This window comes from Alligator mississippiensis, chromosome 5 (assembly GCF_030867095.1).
Source record: "Alligator mississippiensis isolate rAllMis1 chromosome 5, rAllMis1, whole genome shotgun sequence".
In the NCBI taxonomy this organism is placed as follows: domain Eukaryota; kingdom Metazoa; phylum Chordata; order Crocodylia; family Alligatoridae; genus Alligator; species Alligator mississippiensis.
Window position 1 is genome coordinate 153,120,974 of NC_081828.1, and position 23,923 is coordinate 153,144,896.

The following is a 23,923-nucleotide window of genomic DNA, read 5'->3' on the forward strand; positions in this document are numbered from 1 at the left end:
AGCACACCTGTGTTAGGAGATAACCCTCCCCTGAAAGGGAATCATTTTGCAATGCCAGCCATGCACTTAATCTGCCTACATTTTAGCCGCATTTAGTAAGTGTTAAATTGAACGTTTGACCCCACCCTTCATGATGGTCATGTGGTAGCAGTCTAGAGCCTGTTAAAGGGTGAGAACTCATATTAGTGCTTTTCTCCTAATAAGTTGGTATAGGGAAGCAGTTTGTTTCCATCAGATGGAAGGCTCTATCTAATCAGAATAATAGATGAGAATGGATCCCATAAAGCAGGAGCTGTAGTCATATGGCCTGCAGACCTGCTCTGGCCCTCAGTGCCTTTCCATCTGGCTTGCTGAGCTAACAGCAGGATGTTTGGGGCATGGCCATGGGGTCTGGCCAGCTACATAACATGGAGCCCCTGGGTCCTGCTGGACATGGCTGTCAGTGGGAGGGAGAGAGAGAGCAAAGGCTGTGTGGCACAGCTCCACTTGCCTCACTGCTGCCAGACCCCTGCTGCTGACATCACTGTCCTCAGACCTCGCTGCCTCGATTGGATCCATTGCAGCTGCTGCTGGACCTGTGGGTCTGGCCCACAGGGGTGGATCCAGAGTGGGTGTAGTGATGCCATTATACCCCCATCCTCCTTGTTCTGCAGTGTAGCTTCCCCACAGCCCTTAATGTCTGGGTCCCCTGTGGTGGAACCACATTGTGGGAGCAGGAGCTGGGCACTTTAAATCACTGAAACAGGTAGCAGTTCCTCCCCTCCCCCCCACTTCCCTTGGTACCCCTTGCCTTCCCCTCTATGCTCAGTGGCACCTCCCTTCCTGCATTCATGCCCTGCCCAAATTATACCTTTGGGTAGAGGAGACCTCTCTGCTGCTGTCATTGTCCCTGGCTGACCTGGGGAGCCCCAGAGCCACTCCTGCTCAGCTGCAAGTAGCAGCTATGTGGGGAACTGGGCTCGAGTGGGGACAGTGGCAGTGATGGATTGGTTTCTCTTCCCTGCCCAGTCCCTGCAGGTGTTCCCTGCCAGCCCAGAAGCGGGTGCAGGGATGGGGCCCACTGTGGACCTGGCAGAAGCAAGGCAAGAATGACTGGCACAGTGGTGGTAGTGGGTAGGTCTCCCTTTCCTGTACAGAGATGTGTACACAGAGAGGTTGAAGCGGGGAATGGAAGGGGAGGGGAGGTGCCACTGAGTACATAGGGGAAGGGAAGGGGTCCCAAGAGTGCGGAGTGGAGCTTTCTCACCTGAGTTGCTGCTCCTGTGGTGTGGCCTGTCTCCCCCAGTGAGGAAGGAGACTGGGGATGGTAGAGTGCAGCCATCCCTGCAGCACTGGTCCTTGCTCCTGCACCCACTTTCCAAAATACTGGATCCACCTATGTTGGCCTGGGAGGAGCCCTGTGGTCTAGATGTGGCCTGGGGCTTGGATTGAGTTTGACATCCCTGCCCTAAAGGGAGCAGATTGAACCAAAGCTTTAGGTGGAGCTCATTAGTGACTTTGGAATAAGAATCAACTTTCCTCTTTGGCATTTTTATTTTCTTCCTGTCTAATATTTATTTCAAGTTTTTTTTGTTAGGTGCATGGTATATAATTAGGGTTGAGTCTTATGCTGTGGCAGCAAGCATACCCCCAACAGAGCAGTTCTAGTACTGGTCTTTAAATGAAGTGTCTGCACCAGTTCCATAGCATAAGGATGCTTTAATTTATTCCTTCTGTTTTCTGCTGCAAGCTTCCTTTGGTGTGACATGCCTGTCGAGTGTGTTGAAGTTTCAAAAATCTATGTTAATTATTATGTTTTCACTTCCCAATCTGATTATTATGTGCCAGAAAGGAAGCCACATTTTCTTCTGTTAAGTGAGATATAAGGTCCAGACTCATGAATGATTTACTTAAAATAGTACCTGTGTGTTTGCACATACTCTTTTTACAGTAATAGAATGAGATGGGTAGGAAGAAATTGGACTTTAGAGAGGCCTTTTCTCCATAATCATATAGATATTTCATATTTACCCTTCTACAGGTTTCAGCTGTAATCATAAAAAATTAAAATCAAAGAAATAACTGCCCTACATATTTAGATTTAGTAGAAGAATAGTTTGGGATTCAGTTTTCAAAGCAGAACAGCTCAGTTACCTTGAACAACTTTGCAGATGTTCTTCTTTCCTGTAAATGATGCACAATCAAGTATCACTTGTACAATGATACACTTGATACAATACTTTTTGCTTTTGCTCTTAGTATTGCTCTGCAAACCAAAACTCAAACATTCATCATTTGGGGAAAAAAAACCCTATTTTGTTTATCTCCAAAAGAGTCTGATATTAAAACTCAAAGCAGAATAGCATTAAATGAACATTTTAAAAAGTCATGTATACCCATTACATAACTTTGAATTTACTGAAATTATGTGGAATTTTCAGTTACTAGTAATGGAGTTTTTTGTAGGCAAAGAAAGCTCTGTGTACTCTGGGGAATTTGGATCTAACGTCTGTGGCAAAGTTTCTGGAGCTGGCCACATATGGGAAATTTTGTATCCAAATAAAAAATGGAGAGCTGTATTGACCCCTATGCAAATAAGCTACAGTAGCCCACTAGTTGGGTTTATTTTGTGCTGGGTCTATGTTCTCAGTTTTCAGTGTCTACTGGGGATGTATGTTTATAAGAATGACCATATAATGTAAGGTGTTGAGGCTTTTAACATCCAGAGAGGCAAAGAAAAATACAGACGTTTCTGAGAAATGCCAAGCACTGAAATATATAATAATGCTAATACCTACGTTTCAAATTTGATATTAATTCAGGCCTTTGCACCACTCAGTGTCATTGTTGGTGGCTACCTATAATTTTAAGAAAAATTTCAGTCTGCATTTTCAAGGTTATTTTCACAACCATGGAAGCAAGAACTGTAAGAAGATCATAGAACATTGTTTTGAGGAATAAATAACCTGAAAATCCCCATGGTCATGGACCCATTCTGTGTCTGGAATGGGGGTGTGCACCTTGGACTGTCTAGCACTTAAAAATCCTAAACTCATTCCAGTTATCAAACTGATCCTAAAAGCCAGGGGTCAGCAATATATGGCCCATGGGCTGAATCTGAAGAGCTTTGCCTGTGTGCATGCTGGGGTTGAGTAGTGAGGAGCTGTGCTTATGCCACTGTCGTTTCCATGCTATTTCTGCTCCTCCCCATCCCTAACTAGCCTGGCCACATTATAGTTACCCTCCATCAGGGAGCTATGGTCACACTGTGGGCAGAGAGCTGGGAAATTGGGAGAAGCAACAGCACTGCAGGCACAGCTCCTCATTCCCCCCCCACCACTCTTGTGCTGCTAAACCCACCTGGCTCACAGTGGACCAGAGCTAGGTTTTTCTGGTTCGTGGCTTGAAGAAGGCTGCTGGCTGCTGCTTAAAGCCATCCTGTGAGGTAGGGGGTAAATATAATCCCTGTTTTACAGCTGGGTAAACTGAAGCAGTTCATAATTATTATGTGCTAGTAGTGTAACAATGGGTGGGTGAGCAGAGCAAAAATCCCAGACACTGTCTAATGAGTAGGGACCTACTTAAATTGCGGTGAGATGAAGGGATTTTCATGAGCCAAGGGTGGTGTGCACAGCCAATTTTGCAGTCTTTTTGTGGCAAGCCCCCCCCCCCCCAATTGCTGATTGGTCAGCATGTCCTGGCAGCTTCTCCTCTCACCACTGATTGGTCAAGAGGCCAATCACTCATCTTCAGATAGCAGCATTGCTTCTTGCTTCTTAAAATATGGTACCAAAACCCTTTTGCCTTCCTGACTGGTACCTTCACAGAGTCTACGTCATTAGCCCAGCCTCTCAGCTCTCTCTCATACAACATGCCCTGTGGCTGCAGGGATTGCTGTGTTTTCTTTGTATTTTGGTAAGCTTTTATTTTTTTTCAGGTGAGTCCATGATGCAAAATCACAAAAATTGCAAAACCCCATGATTTAAGTAGGTTCTTACTAATGGGAAGGGGGGCTGTGGAATGGAGTTGGGGAGCTCCTCGCCCTCCCATACCCTGCCCTGCAACAGCTCTGTCTTTGGCTGAAAGGAGGGCAGAGTAGTAGCAGTAGTGTACAGTGTAGGAGTAGCAGCCATAGGTTTGCTACTGCGGGCTGGACATCACCTCCTTTTTCTTGCCACCAAAAATTGGTGTTTAAATGGCTGCTCAACACACACAGAAGGCAAAAAAAAAAGATGACATTCTCCATTCTCCCACCTCCCCTTCCCTACCACTGTGCATCTCAAGCTGCTGCTCCAGCACTGTGCTTCCACCACCCAGGGTACAGAACTGGCCACTTATGCCTTTGTGATATTTCACAAAGTCATGAAGTGAATCGGTATCAGAGATAGCACTGAAATTAAGCGGTTCCTGGTTTCCAGTCCTAGTTCTAGATCACATCCTTTTCCTCTTTACCTCTCTCATTTTAATAGCAATCTGCAGCCTGTATACTTTCACTGTTTCTTTGGGGCCTTCTGGAAGGGTGAGAGGGGAGGTGGGGAAGGGAGAGAAAGCTGTCTTGTTGCATGGTCCTAAGACAATTTGAATAGAGATAGTTATATTAGGATAATGAATTGTCAGCCTCTCCAATCAGTTTCCATTCTTAAGTCTGCTTTATCCCTTACAATTTGTTGGGTTAAGAACTGGCAGAAACTTGCCAACTTTAATTTAAGGACAAAGGAAAATGTTTCTGAAGAGTGTAAGGGCAGTCTGTTCAACTTTTTTTTTCAGTGAAAGAGACTTAAAATGTACTTGGACTTGAAATTGTTTATCAACCATTCCACTGTCATCTTCTAGCTCAAAAAAGTTTGTTGGTACCCTTTCATAGTTTCAAAGCAGGGGCTGTCTTTCTTCATTTTGTTTTGATATTTTCTCTGCCTGGGATGTTTAAGTCCAAAGGGTATGCAGCAGACCTGTAGATGTTATGTGTGAGGAAGAGATGGAAAAGCTGGTGAATGGAGTGGGGAAATATAAATGGCACTGTTGGTGCCTGCCACTTTTAGGGCCAGAAGGCAGTAGCTGGCAGGTGCCTGATGAGGGCAGCCATTTTGAATCTAGGGCTGGCCCATATAAACAGCAACACTGCCTGGCTGGAGGGCTGCAGGTGTCATCTGGAGGTAGGGGAGGAGCTGTAGGGGATGGTCAGGAGGTTTCTGGTCCTGGGCATGACCCAAAACTGCACCCTGCCAGGAGTGGGTGGCCTGGTGGGGCTCCCAGTGGCGCGGGAGCCCCCAGAAAATGCCAGGCCAGTTACCACCCCGGTGAAAGGCAGGTCGGGGCACCTTAACCCCTAGCCCCCACGACTGGGTGGGTTACCCCTTGTTTGGAGGGCCCAGAGTGTGGACCCTCGGAGAGAAAGAATAAGGGCCATAGACTCAGGCCTGTCTGAACATCCCCTGACTGGCCCATGCTGGGGCCAGGACCGGAAGGGTTGAAGGGCTGAGGGCCCACCGCGAGGAACGCCCAAGAGCTGAGGGCCTGGGGTCCTGACTGGCCTGGAGGTGGGCCAGGGCTAGAGAGCCAAAGGTCCCAGTGGGGGATCACACCTGAAGGGGAATCGGTTCAGGGAGCTATGGTGCCCGGTATGATGGCGGAAGAGACCGCCTGGGGGGAAGGAATCCAGGTAGGGTTCAATAGTAGGATTCTGGGGCCCAGTGACGATAAGAACATCTAGATGCCATCTGCGAGGCTTGGGCTGCGGTGTAGGGGAGGAATGGAGCCACAGATAGTGCCCCTGGCATCGGGGCAGTAAATAGGCAGCCTGCCACTTAATTAACATCCATTAATTAATTATACCAACAAGGCATGGTGGGCAAGAACGCGGGCGGTTAGCCCAGGAACAGGTGGGTGAGCCACTGGGAAGTCGGCCCTGAGCAGGTCCCCTGTTACAAGGAAAAATAAAAACAAGTCCTCAATATCTCTTAAGTTGCTGGAGAGCTAGGTTTGCTCTAAAGCAGTTTTTGCCATCGATTTAGCTGTGGGCAGCATCATATAGTGGGGGGTGTGTGTGTGTGTGTGTGTGGTTCTGTGTGAACTGATTGCAGCTTAATAAGAGCTTATGTTTCTTTCTATAGCTAACAGTGATCCCAACATTGGGCTTTGAAGTGTCTGTACCAGTTCCACAACATGGGGTCATCCTCTTTCTTTGGTTTGAGACAATAGCATGTGCATTTGAAGCTTTGGAACAACTACTTTTATCAGTGTTAAGGAATTTCACATTTTCTAAAAGCTTCCTTAATTCTGACCCAAAATGAAAGCTATTTTTAGTTATCTGAAGACAAATGTTCAAATAACTAATGTGCACTTCTAGCATGTGTAATATATTTTCAGATTTTCCAAAAAGAAACCTATATATCCATGTTATGTGTAATTGTCCTAGTAAATTGTTGCACCTTTTTTCAATGAAGCTCTATTTAGCCTACTGCTTGAACTTTTTTGCATAAATTCTAGTGTCAATTGATAGGCATGCAAGTAAAACAGTATCCTGTAACAGAGAATGCTCCAGATAACAAAAGTGGATTATTCATGGGTCAGAGCTAAGGCTGTTTTAATAAAATATATGGGTTTAGATTTTATAGAAGTGTGTATACGTGCGCATGTAAAACTGTGTGTGTGCCAGTTCAGATAATACACTTTCCAGCCTTCATTTATATTACTTCTTATCATTTTAACTAGGTATTCACTCATTTTCAAGTAAATCCTTAGTTTTTAAAAGAAACTTCAAGCTTTATAGAATCCAGAAATAATAGGGAGCTGCAGGAAAATTAAAGCCAAATGTTGACTCTCTTATTTCCTCCTTGTATCTAAGAGAGATTGGAATTTCAGTATGTTACAGGACACATAATTGTCAGCTTTGATAATTAATGTATAAGTACTGGTACCCCACAGCTGGTAATGGTTTATCTACCATGAAGTGGTACCTAACTGCAAACAGCTGAATGGGAAATAACAGCCAACTGCAACAGCAATAATGAAGTGACTTTGACCACTTCAAAGTTGTCAGGTTTTTTTTGTACTTGGAAATCCTTTCCTCAGTCGGACTCCTCTTGAAAAACTCCTGCTTGCTGACTGGGAGCACCATCCCTCTTAGCATTATGAGGGCCAGATTTGTTGCAACCCTTCCACATTTATTTCTGACAGAATCCAAATGTCTACATGCTGTGCACACATACAGTAAAGAACAGTCCTTTTCCCAGAACATTTATAACATAAACATATACTGTAGTAACATACAAGGCAGAGAGGGAGGCAAATGGCCAATAGGGAAAGACAAGCCAACACTGCAAGTGGCTGGTGCTTTGTGATTGTCTATTGATTGTCCTCTTCTGATGTCACATTTACAGCAATGTTCTATTCCCCAGCAGTGATGATAGTATCCACATCACCCCTTCATTTACTTCATAAGTATCTCTAAGTACATGAAAGGGAATGCAAGACAAAGTAATTGAATAAAAGTAACAAATAACTTGTATACTAACTTCTATTAATCTTCATTTTCAAGTATTATGTAACAAACTTCCTGAAGTTCGAAAGAGGACTGTTCTCAGTGGTGGCAGATGACAGAACAAGGAGCAATGGTCTCAAGTTGCAGCAAGGGAAGTTTAGATATTTGAAAGAATGTTCTCACTAAAAGGGTAGTAAAACACTGGAACAGGTTACCCAGGAAGGTGGTAGAAGCTCCATCATTGGATGTTTTCAAAACCAGGCTAGACAAATCTTTGGCTGGGATGATCTAATTGGGGCTGAGCAGGGAGTTGGACTAGATGACCTCCTGAGGTCCCTTCCAACTCTAACTTTCTGTGATAAACTTCATTCAGGTGTGCTGCTTTCAGGGCTATAGTGCCATTTTATCTTAGTTTAATTTATTTTTTTTAATATACTGCCTTTTCCATTTTCTGTAAATGTTCAAAGGAAAGGTAAGGATCTAATTTTCTAGGCTAAGAGGAGAGGTCAAGGAAGAATCAACAACAAAAAAATCATGAAATATTTTGAAATTACAGGTGTATAGGAAAAAGTATAAATAAATAAAAATAAAAAAAATTCTAAATTTGTTCTGAGTTTATCACATTTTTTAATTTTTCAACTGAGAAATATTTTTGTAGTACAGAGGTGAACATTAATTAAATAAAGCCATTACTTTAAAACTTTAATTGAAAATAGTTTGTGCACTGCATTTCCATATTATAAAATCATGAAGAAACTCCAGGGTATGGATCACTGGATTATTTTTGATATGATTAAATTCAGTTCCTTCCTCAGCACAAAAGCAGGGAATGCAGTCAGTCTAGTGACTAGAACAGAAGATTGCTGTTAAAGGCTTAATTCTCTTTCTGACTGCAACTGACTTGTGTGGTCTTGGGCTGTTCACTTAATCTTTCTGGATTTTGTTCTGTAACCCTTACTAATTGGCAGAGTTGCCTGGAAATTGCTGAGATTACTCATATAAGGAGTTAACTCAATGCAAGATCTGCAAAACTGGGTGCTCTGAGCCTGTTTTTTTAACCATCCATAAAATGGAGACTTTAGTAACTACTTTCACCGTTGTACTGGGAGGCATTTTGGATGCTTGTAAAATGCTTTGAGATCCTTGGATGAAAAGTGGTATGTACTTTTTATTTATTCAGTTACATGGGTCGGAACATTTTGCTTGCCTACCTGGATTTGCTCCATAATTTGTTAAGAATATAGTAACTCTTGCAGTCTTTTGTAAAGTCAATTTTATAGAGTATTCTTAGTGTTCTGGGTTCTGCAGTGGTGATTCTTTGGGTTACTGATTGCTTGCAAAGGGGACTGGACTTGATGGTTCAGGAGGCTCGCTCCAGCCTTATGTTTCTATTTATCATTTTTGTGTTTCAAATACAGAAACCTGTACATGACTCCATTTTGTGTTTGATGCAATAGTATTCTTCCTTTGACTCTTCCTAAGAAGCAGTAAAATAAGCTTTACAGACAAATGTCCTTCTAATGTATTCTCTAATATGCAGTCTCTTTGGAACCATGGGAAACTGGATTTTGCTTATATGTAGTGCTTCTGTTTGACACTGACTAAAGATTTTATGAGCTTTAGCAAGATCTCTGTTATATGTGTGCTATACAAGAAAATCTATAACAGGCTTCATTGGGATTTGGAACCATTACTTTTATTAGTCCAAGAGCAGGAGTAGTTTAAGAGACTTAAAAGAATAGCTCACTATCTCCTGTTCTCTTAAATATTTTACAAGCACCATCCCCCTTTTTTCCCTCCACATTTTTGTGCTTGTAGAAAAATTAAGCATTCTGATTATTTTAACCATTTCCAGTAGGAAATAACCTTTGGCTTTTCAGAGTAGTTCTCTAGTTAATGAAATGAGATTAATATTGTAATTTTAATGCAATGGGCACAACTATAAACCTCAAAGAAAATATCCAAACTGTAAGAAACTTAGGAGTGTGGAGCAGGTTGCCTTAAGGAAATCATGGAACCTCTTTCATTTAGAGGTTTGCAAGAAAAGTCTGTATAGGCATCTATCTGAGATGGTTTAAGAACAACAAATCATGTATCTCTGCAGAGTTTTGGATTAGGTGACCCTTGAGATCTCTTGTAATCCTTTGTTTCTATAACAATAGCGCAGGTTCTTGTGCCTGGAGTATATCTGATACAGAGCAAATAGAACAGATACAGCGCTTTGACAAAATAATGGACATAGTAGGACTGGGAGTTTGGAAACATGCCTCCCCCACCTCTCCCCTCCCCACCCCTGTTAACAGACTTCATTTTAAATGGGCATAGGCAGTATGTCCTTATTTTTTGTCATCCTTCAAAAGTTTTAAAAATATGATTACAATAAGACATGGACTTGAAAGTGTTTTTTTTTTTTCTGATACCTAAAATGGATTTTATAGCCAAAATGTAGTTGTTCCGAATCACTTTTGCCTCCCACATTAGAATCCCCACAAGGGAAAGGGACCTGACTGGCCAGTTAGTAGAAGACCTGAACAAAAGGTTGGGCCTACATGTGTGTCAGAGGCTTGGTTCTGCAAATGTCCTCCTTGTTTACTACATCTGAAATATTACGCCTCAGTATTGAAAAAGTGCTGGGGTCCTGTATTACTCCAGTCTCCAACTGAAAAGGAAAGTTGGCTTACAATATTAATAACAATTGAAGTAGTATTCAAAACTTGCTTATTTTGTATGATTTGGTAACAGTTTTACATTGCAGAATCTAGCATCCTTTTTAAAGTTTTTTACTAACTCTCAGAATGTCTGAAGATACCTGAGCCTGAACATTTGTTTCTGCATATTGAATATGATTTAAAAGAATTAAGACTCACCTACTCAGTCGCATTCAGGTTTCAAAAAAGACTGCAGCTATAGTAGGACCTAATGGAGAAGCATGGGAAAACCTTTACATTTTTTTAACATATCCACTTTTATTTCAAAATAATTAAGCTATGATGAACTGTCAGTAGAGGAAAAGTTACCGTACCTGCCACTTTATCGTTGCATCAGCTGGAAGATTCTCATGATTACCTGCTGTTTCGTATGTTGTTATTCCCTAATTTTCAAAAACAGAATTTTGATTTTCAATAATTTGCTTTTTACAGTTTAAATTAATCTGTTTATTTTTTAATCCCTAATACATAAATCCAGTGACCTGGAGAATGGTTCTTATAGATCCTTTTCCTACAGCAGTATGTAAACAGCTTCCTTTAATAAAAAAAAAGCAAATGTAAAGGTTTTTGGCTTTGAATACAGTAAAATACATAGTGTTGGGGCTGAACACCGCCAAAAGAAGAATAGTAGCACAGTTATAGAAGATGACTAAAAGGTCTAAGTGATAGAAGAAATGTTGCATGTTACTGTGCAACAGCATAATCCCCCAGATGATACAACCATGCTATACCCCAGTGATTCTCAACCTTTTTAGACTTAAATCACCCCTTGTAAGACTCAAAACACCTGTCAGAAAGTGCTAGCTCTTAACTTTTCCACTTCTTTTGAAGTGGAAAAATAATAGATCAATTCTTCTGTTGCAAAGAACTCCGAAAGACCAGAACAGGCGAGAATGTTTTGATACTATGGATTCCTATTTGAAATCTCTTTATCTTGTGAATCAATGCTAACCTTGTGGCACCCCATGGCACCCTTAAAATGATCTCACAGCATCCCAGGGTGCTCTGGCACCCTGGCTGAAAATTACCGCTGTACACAAACAAGCCATTAGAAGGAAGGTGGATGTAGGTATAGCCTTTGGGGGGAGGGGGAGGAATGGAGACAAACACAGTGTCACATGATATCATTAGAAAATTTTTCTAACTTCCCACAGGAAACTCACTGCTAGTTGAAGCTGTCTCACATGGCAATAATTTTGCATCTCATGGTTATGAATAACTTGTTAGCATTCTGAGAAATCCTCTAGGACCCACATTCAATTTGTATGTGTGTTTTGATTAGCATGTATTTCTAGAGTGCAGAGAAGTTGGTGGTGTTCTCGTGTATACTCTGGCAAGCGTGTAATGAAGCATGCTGCAGAATGTTGGTTCTGTACCAGGAGTCTTGTACTTCTCTAGCCCTCACCCACTTAAAGTTACTGCTGGCAGACATACATTGGGTAGTTGTGGTTATGTTTTATAGGTTTTGAAGCTTCTCATGAGATGTCAGAGTAGCCACCTCTGTGGCACGCCCAAAAAAAATATTACCAGTGTTCAGTTGTGTAGTTTAGCATTTAAGAGAACTTACCTCATCTGTGTGCTTTCCTTAAAGAATTCCCAGAATATATTCACAAAATTACTTCTTTTTAACCTGGATTTCCAGTGTAGATCAGAGGATATCGGTTTCACTTTCTTGGATCTGGACGAAGTTCTGCACATTCCCTGTGCAGAATGACTAACTGCACAGCATTTCTGCTGAGATCAAAAGAGGGTTTATGAACATCTTCCAATATAAACTTCAGATTTTCCCATGAAACATTTTGTCCAATGCCGTGCTTCCAAGACACCATGAATCTAAAGTTTGGATTTCTGTTTGGTAGTATACATGTTTGATGCCACCTGATCTGAATTAGCTTCTGTAGATCATTGTTTCTCAAGCAGGCTGATTCATCAGCATAACTAAGTTTCTTCATTGTTTGTTTGTTTTTTAAGACTAAAGTATAAACTGCATGTACTTTATACTCTGACCAGACTCTGCTTTTTAAAAATGTGGTTCTTAGAGCCACAAACACTCTGGCATCCAGGGGGTGGGCACCTGTCAAAGGGTGGGTCTACCCTTGTGTCCCTCAACGCTTCACCAAAACTCTTAAGTAGCCCTCCAGCCAAAATAATTACCCACTCCTGCCCAAGAAGCATATGCATGTCTGTAGCTCGTCAGCATTATTCCGTGAATCTTAGGCTGGGCACATGATATCTTAGAGGATGAAAGGGTGAGGCTGCCACTTACAGTTCCCATAGCAGTCATTTCAGGGTCTGGCTTGCTGCTTTCTGAAATTCATAGGTATGAAGCTGTGGGCTTGCTTTAGCTATGGAGCTGCGTTGACTCCATCTAATGGAAGTGCTAGAACCCAGGTTTTGACTGAATATTAATTCTTCATGGAACCAGTAATTGAAAGAACAAGTGCATAAGGATTTTTTATTATTTGATTTCAAGAACTCAAAACTGTATGTGGGTGTGTTTTTTTTTGTTTCTTCAGATCTCTGAAAAATGATGTTTGCAGTGAAGGATATATGTTGGATATAGAGTGCTGCTCCTTCTCGGACCAACTCTCTGACAAAAATAAGATACCAGATTTCATTAAGAAAGTAAGTAGAAAAAAAATGCTTAGAACACAGCATGCCTTTATTTGCACTTGAATTTCAGGGCAAGTGGATGCTGCAAGTTAAGCTTTTCATTTCTTCTCCCACATTCCATTTACTCCATGCACAAATGACACTTCAGTAGAATTGCTTCTCTTGCAAATGCCAGTGTCTGCATAGGATCCCCTTGGTCAATTACAATGACTAGTGAAACAAACCATTGACCATTCTGCTATTTGAAAATGACTTGCAGTACTACAGGGTGAGTGATCTCAAGCAGATATCTGTTATCTCATTTTTATCTGTACAACATATCCCTATAAAGTTGTGAACCATTTCAGCTACAACAGTGTTTCTATGTTGGTGCCAAATGTTCTGAATTATTTGACCTTTAACACTTGGTAATACTGGAAAAACACTTAGATAATGAGCCCCATTATCTGCAATATTATTTCCCAGATGTGTCCTTGTAGAAAATTATTTTAAGCTATATTTCAAGTTCATGCAAACTTTGTACTTCCAGAAACTTTGTCTTAAACTGGGGGGACTTTAAAGATGACTTTTCTTTTAATTCTGATTTGTTGCCTTTTCCTGCCATTTATGATAGCATGTTCTTTGATCAAATTGGGAGCTTATTAGACTAAATCCTATTTAGTAAACCCTGGGTGCATCTACATGTACTATTAAAGCTACACAATAAAATCTGGAGCAGTTTGCACCAGAGTGAACTGCTCTCAGGTTCAGTGATTACACATGTGCCAGGGTCCACAGCAATTAGTTGGGCTGGAGCATCCCTGGGCTGGCAAGGGGCACCGGGGGTCAGCCCTAGTGTGTGGGCTAAGGATAGAAGTTACACACAAACCAGTAAAAGTGATTGGAAACCAGTTCATATCTGTAACACAACAGAAGTTCAGTGCACATAAACCACTTTGAAAATGGCTGAAACTGGTTTAAGATAAACGTGGATGGGATGTAGTATCAGATTTAATTGATTTAAGTTAAATTGATTTATTGAACTTCTGTCTCAGATCCCCTCCAGATTCAAGTTAATTCAGTCTCCCAGCATCCCAGCATGGTTTGCACCTCCCCTCCAAACCCCACATCACACGGTGGGTAGGCTAACCTTGGCCCAAGCTGGCTGCTGCAGCCTAGCAGGGAGACATGCTTTAGCATCCCCCAGCTTCTGGCATGGGCTGCTGCAGGCATGTGACATGCACATGGCACCAAGCAGCATGAGAGCAGCTGAAGCTCTCCACAGGTAAGTTAGGGAGAAGGAGCCAGGGATTGAGGTCCCCATAATGAGGGAGGAAGGGAGTTGGGCAGGGCTGGTGCTGGGGGCAATGCCCAACCAGGGCAGTGTGTGGGGCCTGGGGTGGGGAGTGGAACTGTGCCATGGGCGGCTCATCTGGGGAGCAGTGTTGGGCTGGCTCCCTGTCACTGCACACGCTTTTGGGGGGCATAGAGGGCACGTGCCCCCCCAGAGTTGTGCTGGGGTGGATGCAGGTTTCCCACTGGGCTCAGGGGTTCCCTCCCTGCTGCCTTCTTCCTGTGGGTCTCCACAGTCCAACAGGTGGGACTTGGTGCAGCAGGGCAGAGCAGGGTGGGGAGGCCCGGTGCTGCTATTGGAAGCCCCCCATCGCCAGGGAAAGGCACTCCCTGCCCACCTGGCAAATGCAGGGATAGTGGCTCAGAGTTGTGCTCCGAACTGCTGTCAGGTGGGCAGGAAGCATGTCACCATGGTGGTGCAGGCCTCGTAGTGGCGACACCAAGCCTCCCTCCCTCGCTCTGCCCTACTAGGCTGGGTCCTGCCCGCTGGGCTGTGGAGACCCTGGAGGAAGGGCAGCAGGGAGGGAGCCCCAAACTCGCAGCAGACAGCCTGCATCTGCCCCACCCCCACATGCTTCACTCCAGCTGTGCCGCCTGTGGGGGAGGCGGAACTGGTCTCTATGCTCCACTTGAGTCGCAGCAGCTGCCGCCTCCTTGGTCCCATAGCCCTGGCTGCTGGGGGCCCCCTCCGGCAGGGCTGAGGGGGAGCCATAAATCATGATTGAGGGGTACCAGCAGGGGTGGATGGGCTCTGGGTTGGGGAGTGAGGGGCTCTGGGAGGGCCAGGGGGCTATGGCTTGGGAGTGAGATGTACCAGCAGGGCTGAAGGGTCTGTGGGTGGGGAGTAAGGGACACCAGCAGGGCTGGAGGGCTGTGGCTTGGGAGTGAACCGCAATTAGTATGGGCAAGGAACTGGCATATCAGGGCTGCTAAGCTACAAAGCAGTGGGGGGACAGCCACAGCTGGACCCACATCCTGGTGAGCGAAGGTAACCCTAATTTTTCCATGATAAAAAACCCAAAATCAAATGCCAAAATGTATCGGTATTTAGAATTTATTTTATTATAGCAATTGAGGCACTGGTAGGCTTCCAAATTGCTTTGAAATGGTAAATATATCAATAAAACATTGTGTTCAACTGATAGAGATAGATAGATATGCATTTTAATTGCAGGAAAACACAGATTTTGGGTGTTTTAATCAGAGAACTTGTGATTATTTTTTTTTTTTAATCAGGGTTGTGATTTTTAAACAGAGAAAACCAGGATCCATGCTAATTAATCAACTCTGCAGTAAAGCACACATATAGATGCACCCACTGGCTGCATCTCTACATTCAATCATGTGCAGTTTGTGGTGCCACAGACCATATGTGTGGAACAATAAAATGTACCCCACACTGCAAATTTGTAGCATGGGGGCAAAATTTGCTACCAGGATTTCCTGGTATCAAAAAAAAAAAAGAAAAAATCCCTGGGAAGAAAAGGCGGTGTAGTGCACACTTTAATAGCATTCACTGGAACAAACAGTGGCTTGGTCCTCCAGGAAGATACTCTGGCTGCTGGCCAGTGTGTCTCCACTCCTCCATTTGTCCCCTAGTTGATCCAGCATACTCAGAGGAGGTGGGCAAAGGCAGTTTGCCCAAAGTGGAACAGTGTCCCACAACAGAGTGCATGGTCAGGAGTGTGAGCTGCAGCACAAAGTAGTGGCACAAATTTGTGACACTGCTCTTTGTGCCACTTCGGGCGTGTGCCTCTGCACATCTGGATGTGGCCACTGTGTCCTAGGTGATTCAGGTCCTTTGTGATTCAGGCTTTACATCATTTGATGTTGTGTCCTCATATCAACTACTGAAAATAAACAACAAAAAATGTCTACTATTGTTAGCTTTGAACTCCAGAGGTTTATGAGGCTAACATATAGTTTAGTACTCCCCATAACTGTATTATAAATACTTGAGAGTATATTTACACAGTTGAAATTGTAGTCTGGGTAAGTATACCTGCCCCAGTTTTAATTTGGCTAGCATGAGTAATACCGGTAGAGAAAATAAGGCAGCATGGATTATACAAATTTGTCAGGGGTCCTGAGTATTTTCTCAGGGTGCTAGTTTGTACTGAAGTCTTTGCCACCATGTCTTCACTCCCTGTTTTTACATGCAATAGCCAGGTTAAAGTTAGCTCTTTTTTTTTTCCCCCCCCTACCCTGCTATGATCATGCCTTTTACTTGACTATAGTCAGAGCTGAAGTATTTACATTTTAATCATAGGGGGTAGTTTAGGAAGCTAAATGTTTACGACACATTTGTCTGGAGTCTAAACTGAAAAGGAGTCCTTTCTAGGAGTATCAATGGTACTTTGAGAGAGTAAGTCTAACAGTTGCTGCCTGTGTACCGTGCAGTACCTTTTGTTTCTGGATGTAGGCATTTAGAAAAATTCAGGTGTTTTTTACTTTGGAAAAGTTGGTCCCAATCTGAAAGTTTAGACTTGGGTCAGTTGGATTTACTGACTGAATCCACATGAGTTGTGGACATTAGTTACCCTGGGGACAAGAAACAGCGGCAAACCTTGTGTTACTGATACTTGCCCCCAGGGAATGCCTATGCCACACGCCCTCTGGTGTATGGAAGGTTACCCTGGGTGGGGCAGGGGAGGCTGAGGCCAACACTGGGCTGGCCCCAGCAGCCATACCTGGGAGCCTGGGGGCCTCCTGGGGTTGCACCAGCAGTGATTTTGCTGTTCAGAGCTTGCCTGGAAGCCTGAGTGTGACTCTGGCTGGTCAGGCTCTGGTTTTGTATGGCACACGCTGGCCGCATGTGCACCACTCCCCACCCCACCCCCTTTTTTTTCTTTTTTTTTTTTTTGCCCACAGATTTTTTTGACCCTGGGATCTCCTGGGATAACTCCCCCCTTCCCCCACCCCCAGCGGTGTTGCTACCTTGCAATGCAGAAAACAGCTGAATGTGCGGTATGTGGTGCCACATACCATGTGGCTGCACTCATCTGGATGCGGTCACTGAATGTAACTTCTTTAATTTAGTCACAATTGTGCAAAACTAGAAGAACAAAAAGGTAAATCACTTTCTGTGTTGAATTTTCTTAGTCAGTTCTTTGATATGGGGTACACAGAAGCCATACCTGCCACAAATACTAGTATTTCTAAACTCATATTATTCTAGAAAAAGAAACCCAACCTCCACCTGTTGGCTCTGTAAAACATTCAGTTTTAAGACTTTCAGAATTGTTTTTCTTCTATGTTCTTCTAACTCTTCAGTTACAGAGTTTTTCTGTTGCTAGAATGCATTTCTTTATTGGGCTATAAAGATGCCTTTTTTAGCTACATTTTGATATATTAAAATGTATGTTTTAGTATTTCTCTGTATATTGTGCATGTCATTCATTCATGAAGGTTTTTTGATGTTGTGGAATTTGATTTTCTTTGAAGATGTTAGTGTCAAGTGTATGGTTTTGTCTCACCATCTGTATTTGTTTATGGACTGTGTGAATATCTCAATGCTTTCATGTAAAACTAGTACAGGAGGGGATGTGGAAATATTTCTTTGCAAGTATAGCTTAATTGTCACATTAATTTATGAGTAACAAAAATAAAATGTTTTGAACAACAAAAATGTTTATTGCTTTTCAGGATAAGGAAAGCAGAATTTTTTTTTAAAATAATAAAACAGTCAAAATAGTGTAGTTTTACAATACAATACACTTATGAGAGTGTAAAACTATGGCTGGAATGAATATATTTTACCGTCTCATTTATGACAGGCAAGGGAGGTAGAGTCTGGAGAACCTAGAAATTTGGAACCTGAGTTGTAGAGGTTATCTTTTGATCTTCACAGCTATCTGTATTGCTCTGTCCTCCTTCCTTGACATGACGTTAAGATGAAGATTGTTCTGTCTGGTAGGTCTTCAGTAGACCATATTCAGCATGACCATGAAATACAGCTTTTTGAGCTGGTTGAGCCTGATGGACCTTGTGTTTAATAGTTGGTATCCAATGTTAGCTTTGTAGTGACTGATACTAAAAGAGACTGAGAAGCAATAGCAGCCATAGTTTTCTACTCTCAGAAGTGAATTAATTAAAGTATGTGCGCTTGGTATGCAAATTCCACATTAAATCAGAGTATCTAATGCTTGTGCAAAGATTGCCATGCTCCTAAGAATAGCCTACCAGACCTAATCAAGTTGTCATGAAACACGCATTTTCATAGTCTTCAGTGACCAGCAATTGATGCTTACATTACTGGCTTACAGGCTTATCCATGGTGAATATGTTTTTTTTGCAAGTAGTCTCTTGAACAATTCACACAGGTAGACATATCCTGGACATCAACTTGACTAGTGGAGGTACAGTGACTATGCTGTTAAGCTGGCTTGTAGTCATTTTCTGCTAATAGAAATGCTGGACCATGACAATGAGACCTCTGTGAGATTTAAGGACCCTTACTATGTAAGGAGTATGTTAATACACTAACAGTTCTCTAGGACATTGACAACTCCTGGGACAGATAGCAGACAGTGGTATTCTCAACACTGGTCACCAGGTCTTCCTGGATCACAGGCAGGCTATAAGAGAAGAAACACATGAGTAGAAGATTGGGTTGTTGCTAGAGAACATAGGCTTTAAAAGGAGCTTATGCAAGTCTGTGCCATGGTGATGTAGTCTTTTGTCACTGGCTCTATTTAGTTACAATTAATGGAACTTTTCCATCTAGTTTTAACTAATTCAACTGCAAAAAGCCTCATTTAGGCTCTGTGAGTGGAGAGAGACACACAGGTGAAGGCCTGCTGTGCCCCTGCTCCCCTGAAGCCCCCCAGAGACATCCCAGGAGCCACAGAGCCCCCCGCCGACCCCCAGCACAGCCGGAGGCTAGCGGGGCCCATGGTGGGAGGGGGTTAACCCCTAGAGAGTGGGAGGAGGCAGCTGAGTGGGAGCCGGGCTGGGTCTTGCCCTGCCCAGGCCCCTACTTCACGCAGCCCCCCAGGGAGCCACGCGAACAGGCTGTGCAAACAGGTGCGCTTGTCTGCCAGTGCGTGAGTTAGCGCAGGAGAGTGTGCGGGAGGGCCTGAGGCCCTGTCTGCGAGCCCCCTAGGGTAGGTAGACTCAGGCTCGGTGGCATGCCACGAATGGGTACTCGCCACGCCCTGAGGGTCCCCTTGGGATTGTGGCCCCCCTCCCCCCCCGGCACCTCGGAGACCACCACCCAGATGGAGCCCATGGTTCTGGGCTCCACGCAGATGGAGCCCCTGACTCTCGGCTGCGGGGGCTGCCTGTTCATTTTTCAGGCTCTGGGGCCCGGGAGTATGGCCACCACCCCTTGTGGGGTCTGCTCCCTTTTGGGGTCTCTGGCACACCAGTTGGAGGAGCTCCAGGCCACAGTCCAGAGACTGCGTGTCATCAAGGACTCTGAGCAGGAGATAGACTCCTACTGCCAGGCCCTTCTCCCCTGGGAACCAGAAGGTAGGCCATGGTCTCCCTCCAGGACAAGGGAGAACTCAGGGACCTCCCATTCTGTCCAGTCAAGGGGATGGACCAAGGTGGTCAAGGGCCCTAAGGCCCGCCACACCAAGGCCTCTGCCCCGCTAGAGCTCAGCAACAGGTACAAACCTCTTGCAGCCCCAGCAGAGCCTGCTAAGTTGCCAGCTCCCACAAGCAACACAGGCTCTACTGTAGCTACCGCCCCCACTCTCCCCAAGACAAAACGCAAAGTGTTTGTCATGGGAGACTCCATCCTGAGGGGGACTGAGGGGGTAATCTGCCGTCCTGGCCCCTTAGCCCAGGAAGTCTGCTGCTTCCCAGGGGCCCACATCTGAGACATTGCGGAGAAGATCCCTAAGCTCCTCCAGCCCACAGACCACTATCCCATGCTCCTTATTCATGTGGGCACCAATGACATGGCTTAGAGCGCTCCCAGCTGAGTCATGAGGTGCTACAGGGATTTGGGAGTGGGGCTAAAGGGTCTGGGGGCACAGGTAGTGTTTTCTTTGATCCTCCCAGTCTTGGGGTATGGGCTGAGGAGGGAGAGGAGGATCCAGGTAGTTAACCAAAGACTGTGGTGCTGGTGTCATTGGGAAGGCTTTGGCTTCCATGACCACAGCCCGCTCTTTGGTGAGAGAGGCAGCGAGCTGCTGGGAAGAGATGGCCTCCATTTCTCTCTGCTGGGGAGGAGGCTCTTCTCAGCCAGACTGGCTGACCTGCTCCACTGGGCTTTAAACTATAAGCCCTCTGGGGGTCGGGGGGACTACCGCCACTGCTGGCCTGATGAGCAACCCTTGCAAAGCCAGCAGGCCAAGGCACTTAAGGGAGCCCGCCCCAGCCCTGGTACAATCTGTGGGCAAGCCAAGAGCCCCCAAGGGGGCACTTGCCTGCCTGTACACAAATGCCAGGAGCTTGGGGAATAAGCAGGAGGAACTTGTCCTCCTGCTTAACACAAATAATTATGATGTTATAGGGATAACGGAGACTGGGTGGGACTCCACCCATGACTGGACCATGGGTATAGATGGCTATACCCTGTACAGGAGAGATCAAGTAGATAAAAGAGGCAGGGGTGTAGCTCTCTATGTTAAGGAAAGCTACACGTCCCTGCAAGCTGATATTGGTGACCAGGGTGGACTACTGGAGACTCTCTGGGTTAAAATCTGTGGGGAACACTGCACAGGGGACATAACGGTGGGAGCCTACTACAGACCTCCCACCCAAAGTCGAGAGCTTGACCAGGAGTTCCCCAGGGAACTGGCTGAGGTCATACGCTCCAGGACCATGGTTGTCATGGGTGACTTCAACTACCCAGACATCTCATGGGAGGATCACTCAGCAAAATCCGAGCAGACGCAAAGCTTCCTATTGTGCGTGGATGACCTCTACCTGACTCAAGAAGTCTATGGGCCAATGAGAGGTAAAGTGCTGCTCGACCTGGTACTGGCAACTGGGGATGACCTAATCGGTGGCCTAATAGCGATCAATGGGAAGCTGGGTGACAGCGACCACGAGCTGATCACCTTTACCATCCGCCGTAAAGCTGGCAAGTCAGTCAGCAACACTGAAGTCCTTGACTTCAGGAAAGCCGACTTTGACAAGCTCAGGAGGCTTATCAGTGAGGCCCTAAGGGACCATGACCCCAGGGGAAAGGAAGTTCAGAAAGAGTGGTTGCTCCTCAAGGGAGCGACCCTCAATTCACAGGCTAATTCTATTCCATCTCGGAGGAAAGGGAGCAAGAAGGCACAGCAGCCCCCCTGGCTCTCCAGGGACCTAGCAGACCTCCTGAGGCTAAAAAGAAAGGCCTACAAAGGATGGAGGATGGGATTCACCTCCAAGGAGGAATATTCTGCACTGGTCTGGTCCTGCAGGGAGCAAACCAGGAAAGCCAAGGCTGCAACTGAACTCCAACTAGTTTCGAGTATCAAGGACAATAAAAAGTCATTTCTCAGATATGTGGGGAGCCAGAGGAAAAGCAAGGGTGACATTGGATTCCTGCTAAACCAGGTGGGACAACTGACAACTGACGCCCAGGAAAAAGCCAACCTATTAAATGGGTACTTTGCATTAGTCTTTCATCAGTCTCATGGGATGCCTATGCCCACTACGGGACAGGGAGATCCGGGTGAGGGAGATCCCCTGCCCTCCATCAATACTGACCTCATGAAGGAACACCTTGAGAGGCTGGACACCTTCAAGTCAGCTGGCCCTGACAGTCTACACCCCAGGGTGCTCAAGGAGCTGGCTAGCATCATAGCCCAGCCCCTGGCACGGATCTTTGAGAACTCCTGGCTCTCTGGTGTAGTGCCCAAAGACTGGAAGAAGGCCAATGTGGTACCTATCTTCAAGAAAGGGAGGAAAGTGGATCCGGCAAACTACAGGCCCATCAGCCTGACCTCAATCCCGGGGAAGGTCTTAGAAAAGTTTACTAAAGAAGCCATCTTTAATGGACTGGCCGACGCCAACATCCTGAGGGATAGCTAGCACAGGTTTGCTGCGGGTAGGTCTTGCTTGACCAATCTCATTTTCTTCTACGACCAGGTGACCTATCACCTGGACAAGGGAGAAGAGATTGATGTCATATATCTTGACTTCAAAAAAGCCTTCGATCTGGTATCCCATGATCACCTCTTGGCGAAACTGGCCAACTGTGCTCTCGGGTCCACCACGATCCACTGGCTGGGAAATTGGCTCCGTGGTCGGACCCAGAGGGTGGTAATTGACGGAATTCAATCATCATGGTGCCCTGTGACCAGTGGGGTCCCTCAAGGCTCTGTCCTTGGACCCATTTTGTTCAACATCTTCATTAATGATGTGGACACTGGAGTCAGAAGCGGACTGGCCAAGTTCGCCGATGACACCAAACTTTGGGGCAAAGCATCCACACCTGAAGACAGGAGGGCGACCCAGGCTGACCTTGACAGGCTCAGCAAATGGGTGGACAAGAACCTGGTGGTGTTTAACACTGAAAAATGCAAGGTTCTGCACCTTGGGAGGAAAAACCTGTAGCATCCTTATAGGCTTGGCAGTGCTACACTGGCTAGCACTATGGAAGAAAGAGATTTGGGGGTCATCATTAACCACAAGATGAACATGAGCCTGCAATGTGATGCTGCAGCTAGTAAAGTGACCAAAACGCTAGCTTGCATCCATAGATGCGTCTCAAGCAAATGCTGGGATGTCATTCTCCCCTTGTACTCGGCCTTGGTGAGGCCGCAGCTGGAGTACTGCATCCAGTTTTGGTCCACAATTCAAAAAGGATGTGGAGAAGCTTGAGAGAGTCCAGAGAAGAGCCACGCTAACGATCAGAGGTCAGGGAAGCAGACCCTACGATGACAGGCTGAGAGCCCTGGGGCTCTTTAGCCTGGAAAAGCGCAGGCTCGGGGGTGATCTGATGGCCACCTATAAGTTTATCAGGGGTGACCACCAGTATCTGGGGGAACATTTGTTCACCAGAGCACCCCAAGGGATGACTAGGTTGAATGGTTATAAACTCCTGCAAGACCATTTCAGGCTGGACATAAGGAAGAATTTCTTTACTGTCCAAGCCCCCAAGGCCTGGAATAGCCTGCCGCCAGAGGTGGTTCAAGCAGCACATTGAACACCTTCAAGAGAAAGTTGGATGCTTATCTTGCTGGGATCCTATGACCTCAGCTGACTTCCTGCCCCTGGGGCAGGCGGCTGGACTCGATGATCTTCCGAGGTCCCTTCCAGCCCTCATGTCTATGAAATCCTCTTGGCAGAAGGGTTAAAGGAGCTTGGAGCACAAGTGGTGTTCTCATTGATCCTTTCCATGGAAGGCAGGGGTCTAGGCAGAGCCCATGTTATCCTGAAAGTCAACATGTGGCTGAGACAGTGTCAGTGTGAAGACTTCGACTTCTTTGACAATGGATGGGTGCTCTTGGGAGGAGGACTGCTACCAAAAGACGGGATCCATCTAATGAGAACGGGCAAGAGCATCTTTTGGTATTATCTGACCAACCTAGTAAGGAGGGCTTTAAACTAGGTTCCAAAGGGGATAGTGATCAAAACCCTCCAGCAGCAGAGCTCACAGTCCTGGTGGGAAAGGACTCAAAGAAGCTACTTAAGTTTGGGAAAGGGTCAGAGAGCTACAGGACTGCAACACGTGGCACAAAAGGAAAGTGAGTAAGTCAAAATGCAATACATCTGATGCATGTATACAAATGTGAAAAGTATAGAGAATAAACAAGATGAGCTGGAAGCTGCAGCCCATGAAAAGAACTGTGATCTGATTGGCATCACAGAAACCTGGTGGGACAGCTCTTATGACAACATCAAGGTTAACACTCTATTTTGGAAG

At 45.1% G+C, this 23,923-nt stretch overlaps 1 protein-coding gene across 4 annotated transcripts in view; it reads left to right on the forward strand.

Moving 5' to 3' along the window:
* Positions 1-23,923, forward strand: part of RFTN1 (raftlin, lipid raft linker 1) — a 146,294-nt gene that overhangs the window by 52,268 nt on the left and 70,103 nt on the right. For all 4 annotated transcript variants that reach the window (XM_014603052.3, XM_006262383.4, XM_019498083.2 and 1 more), the window contains exon 4: positions 12,684-12,792. In XM_014603052.3, the coding sequence (XP_014458538.1) occupies positions 12,684-12,792 (109 nt within the window). The remainder of the gene's footprint in view (positions 1-12,683; positions 12,793-23,923) is intronic.